The sequence below is a fragment of the Sarcophilus harrisii genome, chromosome 3 (assembly GCF_902635505.1).
Source record: "Sarcophilus harrisii chromosome 3, mSarHar1.11, whole genome shotgun sequence".
In the NCBI taxonomy this organism is placed as follows: domain Eukaryota; kingdom Metazoa; phylum Chordata; class Mammalia; order Dasyuromorphia; family Dasyuridae; genus Sarcophilus; species Sarcophilus harrisii.
Window position 1 is genome coordinate 29,041,035 of NC_045428.1, and position 14,195 is coordinate 29,055,229.

General features: G+C 36.6%; 1 protein-coding gene across 9 annotated transcripts in view; it reads right to left on the reverse strand.

Moving 5' to 3' along the window:
* The window catches only part of TNIK (TRAF2 and NCK interacting kinase), a 401,978-nt gene that overhangs the window by 124,059 nt on the left and 263,724 nt on the right, over positions 1-14,195 (reverse strand). For all 9 annotated transcript variants that reach the window (XM_031957654.1, XM_031957660.1, XM_031957659.1 and 6 more), the window contains exon 10: positions 2,442-2,617. In XM_031957654.1, coding sequence (XP_031813514.1) covers positions 2,442-2,617 — 176 coding nt within the window. The remainder of the gene's footprint in view (positions 1-2,441; positions 2,618-14,195) is intronic.

Genomic DNA, 14,195 nt, shown 5'->3' on the forward strand with positions numbered 1-14,195 from the left:
TCTAATGATGTGGACTATGGCTCCATTCCCACTATTTGGGGGAATTCTGGGCCTCCAAGTCCCTATTTTGCAAATGAAGCTATGATTATACTTAAACTTTTATCGATCAGTCAATTAATCAAAAAGTGTTGACAGTCTTGTAGTATGGCAGTCACTGGAGACACAAGGAAACACAAAAATGAAACAGTTCCTGTCTTCAGATAGCTTCATTTCTCTTCTGGGAAAATATATGTACAGAAACAAAGCACAGGATGGGAGGTAATTGGGGAGTCAGTAGAGCAATCCCTAAATACACATTTAGGGAAGGAGAATACTACCTATTAGAGAGATAAGGGAAGGTTTTGAGTAGAAGGTATACATGACTTTCAACTTAAAGGAAAGAGAGATTTGGTGACAATGAAGTTAGGAACGAGTACATTCAAGTCATGGAGCAGAATCAGTGCCCAGGCCAGATTGACTGGATCATAGAGTATGGAAAGAGGAAGAACGTACATAGAGCTGAAAAGATATGTTGTTTGTTTTAATGGGCTTTAAAAGGACAACAGAGTTTGTATTTTCTTTTAAAAGCACAAGGAGTCCCTAGAATTAACTGGATGATTCTGACATGGTCAGACCTGCATTTAAGGGATTTACTTTGGTGATGATGCAAAGGAGAGATGAGACAGGCAGAAGGGTGCAAGAGTGCTGATGAAGGCTGGGGAGATCCTGAACTCATGAAAGACTGTTGAAGGAAAGAAAAGGGGTAGGTGAAAGAGATAATACTAGATAGAAATAGCCCATCCTCTTTGAAAGGTTCATGTTGAAAATTTTGAAAAAGATAAAAGGGTTATTATTTGCTCTGATGGAGAGAAATCATAAATGCTTGGCTTTTTCAAGGCTTTTAAAATGTGTTTGAATTATTTTCAAGTTGAGGACATATTAGCTAAAATAAATAAATAAAAAATAAATAAATAGATGGTCCTGATGATCAAAGGAAACAACCTCTATAGAGTGCTGGATGTAAAGCAATCGGTGTGAACTAGAGTAGTTATTTGTGGGTCTAGAGTCTGAACAATTGCTTCCCACTTGCTGGAAACATAGTGAAAATAAATAAATGACATTACCTTTTCTCTTCTCTGTTGGGGGACTTGCAGAGCACAAACTGGTACATGAGAGCATAGAGAATGTTTTCAGTAATTACTCAGATGTATAAAGAAAAGTCAATGCTGCAATAAACTTTCTCTATGGGAGGTCTGTTTTTATATGCTCCATCTCAAGAAGGATTCATTTTTTAGTTTTATAGATGCCTTTTTTTTTAAAAGCTCTGTCAGACTCAGTTTTCTCATCTGTAAAATATTTCTTTCCAGATAGCCACATGCCTCCTTCACGCTCAATCTTCTTTTCCAACAAAGAAAAAGGCTAAGCAAAAACTTATTAAGGAAACCACTGTGCCTAAAAGATTATGAGATGTTTTCTTCTTTAGAAAGAGGAAGAAATATATTTTCTCCTCAAATTGGGATATATTAAAAGAAGTTCCTGGGTATTATTCTTTTAAAAAAACCAAACTAGACCTGTGATTATATTGGGATAAGGAACTCACAGTGAGAAGCCATCCTCTAATAATGAAAACTGGCATTATCCCTGAAAGTTCAAGTCTTAGGGAGTTGTCTCAGTGGTGGAATGGAAAATTTTGATCTTGCAATCAGGAAAACTGAATTCAAATGCAAAATCAGATACTTATTAGCTGTGTAGCAAGTCACTTAACCTGTCTGCCTTGGTTTCTCCATCTGTAGAATGGGGATAACAAGAGCATCTATCTTCTATGGTTGTTGAGAGGATGACCATATCTAAAGTATCTTGCGAGCATTAAAGGGCTGTGTAAATATTGGTTGTTTTTTCTCTTCCTCTGAAAGAATGGATGATTTGCTTAGGGTATCAAGAATAGGATGGATCAGAGATGAGAAACAGAACAAGATAATATTTATGCTAGGTGTTATTTACACAAAAACATTCCAACTCTGGGTTATTTATCTAGTTTTTTTTTTTTTCCTTCCAGTTTTCAAATAGGAAAATATATTTGGGAAGTAAATATCTTTAAACTCTGTGCTTCACTTGCCATTAGAATTTCATAGTTTGTTCGTATCTGGAGAGAATGCTTTTTATTTTTGTTTTCTAACACAGATCCCCTGTTTTAAAAACACATACCATTTCCATGATCTCCATAGCACGTATGTCTTCAAATCTCTCATCTACAGACCAGTCACTCACCCAGATGAATAACAGTGAATCTCTTGAGCTGGTAGTGACCTCAGAGGGCAGTTGGTCTGATCCTTGCCTGAACCAAAACCAAGCCAAGGCCTTATGGGCCAACTAAAAAATCTGTCTGGTTTCTTCAACTGCGTCCCAGCAGGACTGGGTGACTCCTCCCATGGAAGTCAAAAAAGATTAGTTCTAATACTAACCTTTCTCTCCTCGCTTCTTCTTTGTCCTATCGATGTGATCCTTGAGTTGAATTCGGACCTGGCGTTCATTAGGCTGGTCTCTTATAAACGGATGCTTCATGAGCTGTTCTGTGGTGGGTCTCTGACTGTGATTCTTTACTAAGCAGCTCTCGATGAAAGACTGGAATTTTTTAGACCTATGAAAGGGATGACATGAATTAGTCACAGTACAAGTCAACAACTCACTGAAGCACAGAATTTGGGAGATGGAATGGACCTGAGTGACCCTCTAGTCCAATCCACGCTCAGAAGGCAGTCCTGAGGTCCTATGACCTGACTGGTCACCCAGTCTTGATTTACAGAATTTCAAGAAGAGAGAACTCACCCCCTCCCAAAGTGACATGTTCTTCTTTTAATAGTTTGTTCTTTGAAGCAGCTCTAATGGACAGGACTTAATACAGCCTTCAAGTCTAAATTGGCTTCTTTTCAGCCTGGTCCTCCTGCTCCTGATTATGTTTCCCACAGCCAAACAGAAGAAATCTCATCCTCATCTACAAGGCAGTCCCTTAAATAAAGTCAAAAGAGCAATACACTTTCCTCTGTCCTTCTCCCATCTAAGTATTTTCTTCTCTAGACTAAATAGCATGCCACAAACTCAAAGATCATACAAACTCAAAGATTTCACTGAAATTAGTGATTTCAAAACAGAAATTCTGTTTATATACAGAAAATACAGAACAATCAATCAGCCAAACCATGTTAATCATCACTGTGCTGGTTGCTATGGAATATCATGGATGGCACTGATGAATGTAAAACAGTGTATATTCAGATATAGACTCCAGACATCCTTTTCATCAAAGGCAACAAAATTCTTTCAGTTCACCCAGATCTGCAGTTGCAGAATCATCATCGACCCTTTGATTTCTCTCCAAATTATCTTCCGATCATTTGTCAGTTCTTGGAGATTTCACCTTCACATCATCTCTCTCATTCATCCCCTTCTCACCAGTCTTATGCTTTCTGTTCTGATTCAGATCCTCAACACCTTTCATTTTGTCTATTATAAGAATTTTTAAACTGATTTCCAGGTTTTCAGTTTTTTTTCCTTTTTAATTTATCCACCCAGTTGCCCAACTAGTATTCCTAAAACACAGATCTGACTTTCACTCCCAACATGCTCATTTAAAAAAAAAAAAGTCTTCCAAGGATTCTTTTACCTTCTTACTCTGTTATTTAAAATTCTTTGTAATCTGGCTACCATCTACCTTTTCAGTTTCATACATATTTTATTGTCTACACAAGAGAGATAATAAATCCAAAAGAAGTTAGGGCACAGAGAGATCTATATGGGCTGCCATCACCAGAAAAAGAATTATGGATGAATTGAGACCTGAGCTGGACCGAAAAGGATGGGTAATATTTATATAAGGGAAAAATAATAAGAAGGTGGGAGGTAGAACTGGGGATTGGAGAGGAAAGAACAACAAAGATGCAGGGTTACAAATATGTCTGGTGTGTGTGGTTGGACTATTGTAATCATTTTCTAATTGGTCTCCCTGCCTCAAGCCTTGGACAAACATGAAAATGATTTCCCTAAAGTGAAGGTCTGACTATGCTCTCCCTCTCCTTAAAAACTTTACTGATTCCCTATTACCTCAAGTGCAAAAACAATCTGCTTTATTTGGTATCGAGAGCTACTCACAACATGGCCCGTCTCTTTTTCCAGCCTAATTATGTTTTGCTTGCTTTCATGCACTCTATGCTCCAATCTAAGTCGCCCTACCTCTGTTCCTCATGCCAGATAATCCATTTGTCTGTAGTACCCTGGATCCTCACCTCTGCCTCTCAGAATCCCTTATTTCCCTCAAGAATCAACAGCAATTCTCCCTTCAGGGTGAAATCTTTCCTGACCGTCCTGTTTTGTCTCGTCTCCTGTCCCTAGCACCTTGGAGATTTCTGTAATTGATCTTGTACGTAACTCTATATGGATATATTGGCACTCTGATCTGAAGGAAATTATTTGATGGCAATTTTTTTTTCACTTTTGGCAAGGATTCTGGTATTTCTCCATTGCAGATAATACTTGCTTTGGGTTTCAGAAAGTCATATGTTTAGGAAATAATTTTATTACTGTGGTTGCTAACTTTTTTTTAATATAAGAAGGTGAAATATTATTGATGCTACATCTACTGACACAGTAATAAGTTTTCTTGGATTCATATGAGTCCCAATTAAAATCTCATCTTCTACAGGAAGCCTTTCCCAACACCTCTTAATTCTAGTGCATTTATTGTCTATTTATCTTACATATAAATTACCTGTACATCTTTGTTTGCTTGTTATTCTCCCACAAGTATATGAGCCCTTGAAGACAAGAACTATCGGTTGCCTCTTTTTGTATTTCCAGAATTTATCCCAGTGTGGGAACATAGTGGGTGCTTAATATTTGCTAACTGATTAAACATGCAATTTTTGTTCTTTTGGGCAATAATATGTGATCCTTATAGAAACAATCTATATAGAAACAATTCTGACTTTCTGGTATAAATCAAACTGATTACAATGTATAATCTCTCTAATATGTTGCTATAGCTTTTTTTGTTAAGGTTTTATTCAATTCTGTTGAAGTAATATTCATTAGAGATAGTGCTCTATAGTTTTTTTTTTGTCCATTTTGGTTTAAGTAAGCAGGACTTTTTGCCTCATTGAAAGGATTTAGTAGGATAACATATTTCACTAGACTATGTGATCAAAATAGTGGAGGATACAAATAAAATAATTATGAAATTTGGTGCCTTCCTTGGAATAAGATCTTCTGAAAGTATAAATATGATTAATATACATAAAGCAATTTTTAAAAAAATTAGTGGAAAATACTAATGTTCCCCTTTCTTTTGGGGAAAGTGGGTATGACATAGAGAATAGAGTATTACACTTAAAGTTAAGAAGAGATTAAATCCTGTCTCTGACTGAGGAAAACCACTTAACCACTAAATTTCATAAAATTCTCTAAGACTTAACTGCTAAATTATGGATGAGTAGTGATCTGTCTTGATTGTAAGAGTTCAAAATCATGATGATGATGGCAGTGGTGGTGAACAATGATGATGATGATGATAATAAAATTTACATAGAAAAAAATAAAATTAGAGTTGATTCTACTTTGAATATTTGGGAGAATTCTCTTTTAAGTCCATCTGGCCTTGGGACTTTTTCTTTGGTGGTTCTTTTATGAATTGTTCAGTTTTTCTTCCTGAGATTGAGTTAAGTTCTCTATTTCTTATTCTGATAATCTGATAATGAATATATTCATCCATTTCATTTAAGTTTTCATTTTGTGCTATATATACTAGGCCAGAATGATTTTTTTAAAATTTCCTTTACTTCTTCTGCATTTGTTCTGAGCTGTTTTTAAAAATGCAATATTGATAATTTGATTTTGCTTTTTTTTTTTTGATCAGGTTAGCTAAATAGGTTGTTTACGTCATAATTATTGCTATTTAAAATAATTTTATTTATCATTTCAAGTTTTTCAAGCTTTATTTTGTTATTTCTTATTTTGTTTTCAATTTTATTTATTTCATCTTTGTTTTTCAGACAATTTTTTTGTACTTAGCTGCTTTTGGGTTGATTTTCAGAAGGCCATTTTGCTTCCCTTCATTTTTATCTTTTTTGGTTTCTGACCAGGTTACTGGGACATTCTTTTTCCTTGCTTTGGCCACTTTTGCATATTCCTGTGTTCATGTTGCCTTCCTTACTCAAATTCTCAACTTGTCACTGATTTTTTTCTGGCTATCTTCAAGTAACTTAATATTGTATGCTTTCAGACTTCTTTGTCGTTACTATTTTTGAAAACCATTTTTGGCATTTGCCAGATTTATGTGAGAAAGCTGGGATTCTCCATAACTAATTCAACACAGAATATTTTTACTTAATTTATCCTTCATGCACAGTCTCTCTTGATTCTCTCTTGCTCTTTAAGACCCAGTTTTAGAGGCCACCTCTTTCTGAAGTTTTCCATGTTTTGCTTCCCACTTCCCCTAACTTAAATAGACCTTAACTGCCTGAAAATTCCTCCTAGAATTGTTTTTACTGAATTTTTTACATTTTACCTCATAATCTACTTAATTATGTATGATATTCTCCTTTTTTTCATTAGATTATAAACTCTTCGAAGGTGGGAAATATGTCATATCTCTCTTGGTAGCTCCAGTGCCTAACACAGTATCTTATCTATATGAATGCTTAATATTTCCTGAATGAATAAAGGATTTCATTTATTCATTGATTCATTAATTCCACAAGCATTTATTAAGTGTCAGAATTATTGTCAAATTTATTAATGTGCCAGAGAGCAAGGATTACAAAGACAAAAATAAAAGTCACTATCCTGGAGGAATTTACACTTCTTTGTGTAAATTGTATTCATTTATTAATGAATGAAAGAATGAACATATTTATCTTACTACCATCCTGGTGAAGTTTATTAATTTAAAGGACAAAGTTCTCATTTGAAAATTTATTTAATAATGAAAATGACTTCACCCCAAGGACTTGGAATTTATAGCATGTAATATTTATCCACTAATTCCTTAATGATGAGTCTGGGCTTTAAAGAAAGTCATGAGAAGTGGGAGCCAAAAAAGTAGAGAGAACCACTTCTGTAATGATTAACAAGTCAACAAGAGGGGAGAGTCCTGGTGGACTTGACCCAGGATTCCAAAAGTGGGCACACTTACTGAGAGTTCCATGTGATTAAGGAATGATGTTATTAATTAATCCTCTCATTCTTTTAAGGACTCTCTTAATAATCTATTATGACCCAGTCCTGGGCCCCTAAGAGTAGAAATCCATAAAGTGACCTTGAGTGCCATCTGCTGGGAGCTGTGGAAATTTCCAGTCTTAAATAGGAAAGCTTTTCCTTTGTAGTATAGGAGAAGGGAATGACAGTGAGTATGATTGACCAAGATTAAGACAAGGGAAATTAAGTCTAATTGCTACAAGCCCTGCCTTGGGTAAGCGGCCCAGACTGTATTCCTCACTGGAGGGATGGGGGACTAAAGAAACCCCAAGATTGGGGAGTAAGTTTCTTTGGGAAGATTGGTGTATGGCCATAGGTACAATCTACTCCAACCTATTTTGTCCATTTTTGTCTTGCTAATAAGGTGCAAAGCTTGTTGCTTCTGTGCTGCTTCAAGCTTTCAAGTATTGTCAGGGTCCTCGAAATGAGGTGCCTTGGGGCACAGCTCTGCCCTACTTCTCAAAGACTGACTTTAAAAATCTTCAGTCAAATGTTAGGAGACGCTCAGAAGAGCCCTCACTCCCCTTTTTGCTCAGGATACAGTGTCTTTTCCCATAACTTAGTTGTTTCTCTTTCTTCAGGATTCCTTTGTATCTTGGCCATTTGCACTTAAATTTCTAATATATTTTCAAATCGATGTTTGTATTACTTAGGATGGAAACAAAACAGACCTCACCCTGATTTGTTATTAGGAGGAATCAGCAAATGTTGAAGATAGTTCTATTACAGTGACCATTCAAGATACTGGGCAAATACATCTTCCCTTACTGGAAGGATCTTCAAGGATACCCACAAATCTACAGGCTTAAGAAAACCTTTGGACAAGGAGCTGCTCCATACCTGGTATCAACCTAGCTTCCAAGGGAATGTATTCAAAATTCCCCTGGTCTCAAGCACTACACTCTCTGGATGATTTCATTTCAATTCAATTCAATTCTGAGTGTTCTGAATCTTCTCAATGTTCCTAAAGCACTTTGTCTAGGCTTCTTGTTTCAACTGACAAGCAGTTATCAAACTCTCGCTGAGAACTAGGCACTAGACATGGGACATGATACCATGATTATAAAAACCAAACAGTGACTGCCCTCAGGGAGCTTATATTGTATCACAGAAAGAAGCATGTGTACATATAGACCAAACCTATAAAAAGTCAATACAAGGTTATTTCAGGATAATGGCACTAGTTTCCAGGATTAGACTTCCTTTGTTTTATATTATCTGCAAACATTTTCTACCCCAACTCCATCCCACACTGGAACGTAAGCCCTTGAGGGGAGGGCACATGCCAGTTTAAATCCCTACCCACCAGCACAGTTCCTTATCCATAATAAAATCCCTTCATTTGACAAATTTATCCAGGTCTTACAGCTGCTAATGTCTTCCCCATAATTGCTACCTTTCTTCTAAAGGATATTTCTTTTGTCTGCACTGATTTACACATAGGCTACCATCCTCTTTAGAATGGAAACTCTTTGTGGGTTGGAACTATTTTTTTCTTTGTATCCCCAGCAATAATGAAGTGATTTTTGCACAATAACTATGGGAAACAGGTCCTAGTTCTAGTCCCATTTTATTAATGAGGAATACCGAGGCCGAATGAGGTTAAATCACTTGATTGAGTCAGCCAGAAAGTGGCTGAGCCAGGCAAGATCTAAACTCAACTCTTTCTAACTCCAAATCCAACATCCTTGTTGGTACATAGTAAACATTTAATAAATGTTTCTTGGTTGATTGATTCATTTGAAATGTACTATCAAAAGGTGGCTAGATAGCACAATGAATAGAGTACTAGACTAGGAATTGGGAAGTCCCGATCAAGAACAAGTCCCTTAAGCTCTCAGCCTTGATTTTCTCATCTGCAAAGTGGCAATAACAATAGCACTTACCTTTCTAGGTTGCTGTGAGGATCAAATAAATTAGAATTTGTAAAAGCATTTAGTATAGAACCTGGCACATAGTAGGCAATTAATAAATGTTGATTTTCTTCCTTTCCCTTCCCAAAGGTACTATGCAAAAGCTAACTATAATGATTATTTTTGTTACTATTATTATCATCATCATTACTAGAAATAAGAAGGTGGTGCCCAGGAATCCTTAATTTACCCTCATGAAGCTTACATTAGTTTAGGAGATTATGACATATTCAAAGGCAGAAATGGCGCCCTCAGGAAATAGAAAAGATAGAGAATATTTTCAATCAGCAGTAGGGAAAGTGGGGAAAGAAGGAACATCTAGGAAGTTTTCACTGAGGAGATGGCACCTAAACTGAGCCCTGAGGAATGGATAGGAAGTCAGAGAAGAGAAGGGGATACATCACAGGTATGGGGGAATGGCATTTGCCAACAGCTAAATAATTTCATTATGTCAGTTTGCCTGGAATTTTGAATCCGTAGAAGGAAACCATGTAAAATGGGAATTAAGAAACAGGTGAGAGCTAAGGGAAATAAAGCCTTAAATCCTAGATGGAGAAGTCTTTTATTTTATTGTATACGTTCTCAAACCAATCTCTCACAAAAGATTTCTAAGACATCAGAATGGATCCTACAAGGAAGCCCTTTACAAATTCCAGACTCTAATGGACTTCCCCAAGGTAGCAGTCCCTGAGAACAGATTTGAGGTAAGTCGCTCTCACAAACTGCTCCCACACAGGCTTTTTGTGAAGAAAAAAATTAACGTCAAATAAAAATTAATACTAGAGAACCACTCGGTGCTAACATATGGACAAATAGCCATTCTATTTTCATTACTCACAGCTTCAAGGATAAGCAGCCCCCTAAGTGGGAATCTATTCACTTGTTTGAAGATGCTGAATAAAAGGCACGATATCCAATTAAGAAACAAGCCTTGCAGACTCATTAGAATGTGGCTTCCAATGCATCACCCTGACACCCAGAAAACCGAGAAATCTGTGAGGCTGTATACACCAAAAGCATATAATTGAGCCAGCTCTTGAGCAAGATTCTTCACCAACTATTGTATCTTGACAGTCCCCAAGACCACAGCTTCTTGACTAAATAATAACTAGCTGGAGAAATTGAGTCACCGAGGCACCTGGCCCTATCTTGAAAAGGGCAGAATCTGAAGGGTCAAACAATGTCTGCCTCAGATAGACCTTCTGAAAGTGAGCTGTTATCCCTGATAGAAATTTAGCTGGAAAGAAATCAGTATGTTTAAATAATGGCGGTGATGGTGGTGATGATGGTGGTGGTAATAACAATAATGATGATGATGATGAGAGCTAGCTTGAAAGTCAGCAAAGTACTTTACATATATTTTCTCATTTGATCCTCACAATGCCTGGAAAATAGATGCTATTTTAGATATAAGGCAACTGAAGCTGCTAGTAAGAACATGAAGCAGTCTGGACTTGCATTATCCTGACTTCAAGTCAAGCACTCATTTCTCCCTTAAATTGCAAGTGAAGACATTTCATTTTTTCAAATCTGAGTGGTTGGTACTTGATTAATTATGGAGAGGTCTCCTATTGTTAACATTCTTTTTTTGGGTCCAGACTTATGTTCTGATTGTCATGGAGAACCCCAGCATGGGAATTTCATTTTCCCATCGACGATGCTTTTGTCACTGAGAATCTTAAGCGAGCTGCCTGGGGCTCACCCGAAAAGCAAGAATCTAAGTCATGTGGGCTGAGTGTATCATAGATAGGCCTTAAAGCCAGGTGCTCCTTATCCCCAGGCCTCCTCTCCATCCACCAGACCATGCTATTTCTCTCGGTGGGAAAGTATTCTTATATAAAGTACCCTGATTGCTTATGTCCTAGCTCAAAGTAATTTCAAATTTAAAAAAAAAAAAAATAAGCCTATTACCACGAGTATTGCTAATCTTCTAAGGGCTGGTCTTAGATAAAAATAAGTAGTAGTGAGTGGTGCTGGAAGTCTGAAGCTCAACTTCTAAGTCAATCAGGGTCAAACAAAAACACTTTTCTCTGGCTTTTTCTTGTTTATAGATTAATGTCCTTCTAAGGACCTCCAACTGCCTGATAGACTGCTGGGTTAATCTTCCTAAGGAGGTTTGTGAAAAGTTTTCAGGAAAAATGAGGCTTTCCAAAAAGCAGTCTGGCCAAAGTGACTGGCTTTGGGCCCTACTTGTATTTCCCAGAATAACCCTCCATCTCTCTTTTCTTTTGCTCCCATTCCTAGGCACTGTTCCTTCCTTTAAGGACCAAAGAACTCAATGGCAGAAGGGACTTCAGAGATGCTCTTATGTCAAATGAGAATTCCATCTCTGACATACCTTAAAAGTAGACTTCCAATCAGGGAGGAACTTACTACTTGGCAGTAGATTCCATCCATCAAAGAAAGGCTCAGTGATGACACAATGGAGATTCATGTACAGATAAAAGTAGGGCAGGATGGTTTCCAAGGTTTCTAGCTAGGAGGGTGGATTGAAGTTGACTTTCCCAATGGATTTTCCCATTGGTTCTTATAAGAAGATTCGAATGTATCTTTTCTTACACTGAGAGACAGGTAGATTTAATTAATTTTAATTTTCATTAAATACTTACTATATGCCAAGAACAAGAACAACAGAGTGGAATAGTGAATAGAAAAGTGGAAAAATAGAAATAATAGAAAAAATAGAAAAATTTGGAATATCTGGTTTAAGCCCTACTCTGACATTTACTGGGTAGGAGATGCTGTTCTCTCAGTCTCAATGAAATTTCTAAGACTGCAAATTGCAGAAATGTTGCTCATCTACTAAATGTAAGCTCCTTGAGAGGAGGGACTATTCCATTCTTATTCTTTGTATTTGTATCCCACATGTCTAATTCAGAGCTTGGAATATAGTTGATACTTCATAAATGTTTACTGAGTGACTAATTCATTCATCTGCATCATCAACTTCCTTTGAAGTTACCTCATTGGGAATACACTATAATAATGAAATCACAGGTCTAAACAAAATGCCGAAAAGCACGCTTAGTGTCTTTTCCACAATGAGGTAGGTGATTCGGGCTAATTCCAATAGACTTGTGAAGGAGAGAGCCCTCTGCATCCAGAAAAAGAACTATGGGGACTGAGTGTGGATCACAACACAGTATTTGCATCTTCTTTGTTGTTGTTTGCTTACATTTTGTTTTTTCTCATTTTTCCCTTTTTGATCTGATTTTTCTTGAACAGCATGATAACTGTGGAATTATGTTTAGAAGAAGTGCACATTGGATTGTTTGCTGTCTTGGGGAGGTGATGGGAGAAGGGAAGGGTAAATGTTGAAAAATCTCTTTGCATATACTTTTAAAAATAAAAAAGCTATTATTTTTTTTAAAAGTACCAACCACTATCTTAGGTACTAGAGAGACAAAAATGAAACACTCTTTTATGAAATTTACATTCTATCAGAGAGTCAATGAAATTCTCGTTCACTGGGATCTTACATTGAAATGATGATAATGATAATTGATAATATCATACCCTTTAAGGTCTATGAAATTATATACAGATCTATTGCCTAACTTGCCTCTCAAAACACCGCTATGAAATAGAGATTATTATCATTATGCTAATTTTACAGATAAGGAAACTGAGAGCTTACTTAGGGGACATATCTAAGATCACTCAGCCAATAAGAAATGGAATCTGAATCTGGCTCTTTCAAATTCCAAGCCCAGCACTCTTTCCATTGTTGCCTAGAGCATTCTGAAAATCACTTGATGGCAGAAAAGCCGCAAGGTTTTCAACAAAGTCTAAAACCAAACTGATGCTGCCAAACTTGATCTATTTAAATTGTAATAAATGAAACGTTATCATTTTATTTGCTTCCACAAAAGAGACTTGCCAGCTTTCATATGAAATACATCTAACAACCTAGCAGAACTTAAGGACAGCTTTTCCTTCTCTGCCATTTACATAATACTGTAAGGCTTGTAAAGCATTTTACATACATTATATCATTTGATCCTCACAACAACTCTGTGAGTTGGTTGCTATTATTATCCTCATTTTGCCAATGGAAGAACTGAGACTCACAGTAAAAAAAAAAAAAAAATGCTCTGTAATTCATACCACAGGACAGGAAATGGAATAAATATTTATGTAGCACCTACTCTGTGATGAGTTAATAGCTAATATTTATTAAATGCCTACTATGTGATAAGTATTCTATTAAGCTCTTTATAATTATTATCTTATTTTATCCTTATAACAACTCTGAAAGATAGGTGCTATTATTATCCCCATTTTATAGATGAGGAAACTGAGGCACAGAGAGATTAAGTGAAATGACTAGGGTTCCACAACTGTCTGAAGCTAGATTTGACTTCAGAGAAATCAGAAAGACTATGGGTCCAGCACTCTAACAAACTGTGTCACATATCTGGCCTAAAAGGATCATAGAATCAGGTTCAGAAGAGACCTTAGAATTCATCTAGAATGATTCTCTCTTTTTATTAATTGAAGAAATTGAAGTCTAAGGAGATAAGAGAACTTGCCCAACATCACACATAGTCGATGGAAATACAAGAATTTGAACTCAGATTCTCTAACTTCTCTTTCCTCTCCAGGATCCTGAAGCTTGGGCCAGCCGAAGGAAGAAAGGCTTAATCACATCTGTCACAAAAATAGGACCTAATCCAATCATTTCAAAGCCATTTAGAGATGTAACAAATTTTCAATGATGGTACTAATAGGGAAAATAATAATTAGATGAGGAAATATTCTGCATGGTTGGATCTCAATGGATGCAGGACATTCATTGAAATGTAACTCTCCATTTGAATTTGAGTATATCAATGAGCCAAGATGTTGTAGGCTTTGGGAGCAGAAATGAAACGTTCACTGGGTCTCCAAAGGCATGAAGACACATGTCATTTTAGTTTGGATGACATGTTTTGAATGACCGTAAAGTGGGAGAAAGGTCCAATGAGCATCAAAATGGCTCTATGTGTCTTAAATAGAATGACCAAGTATGGTTAGGCCCCGTGGTTCTGGGTGAATTTGTCAATTCAGCCCTCCAAT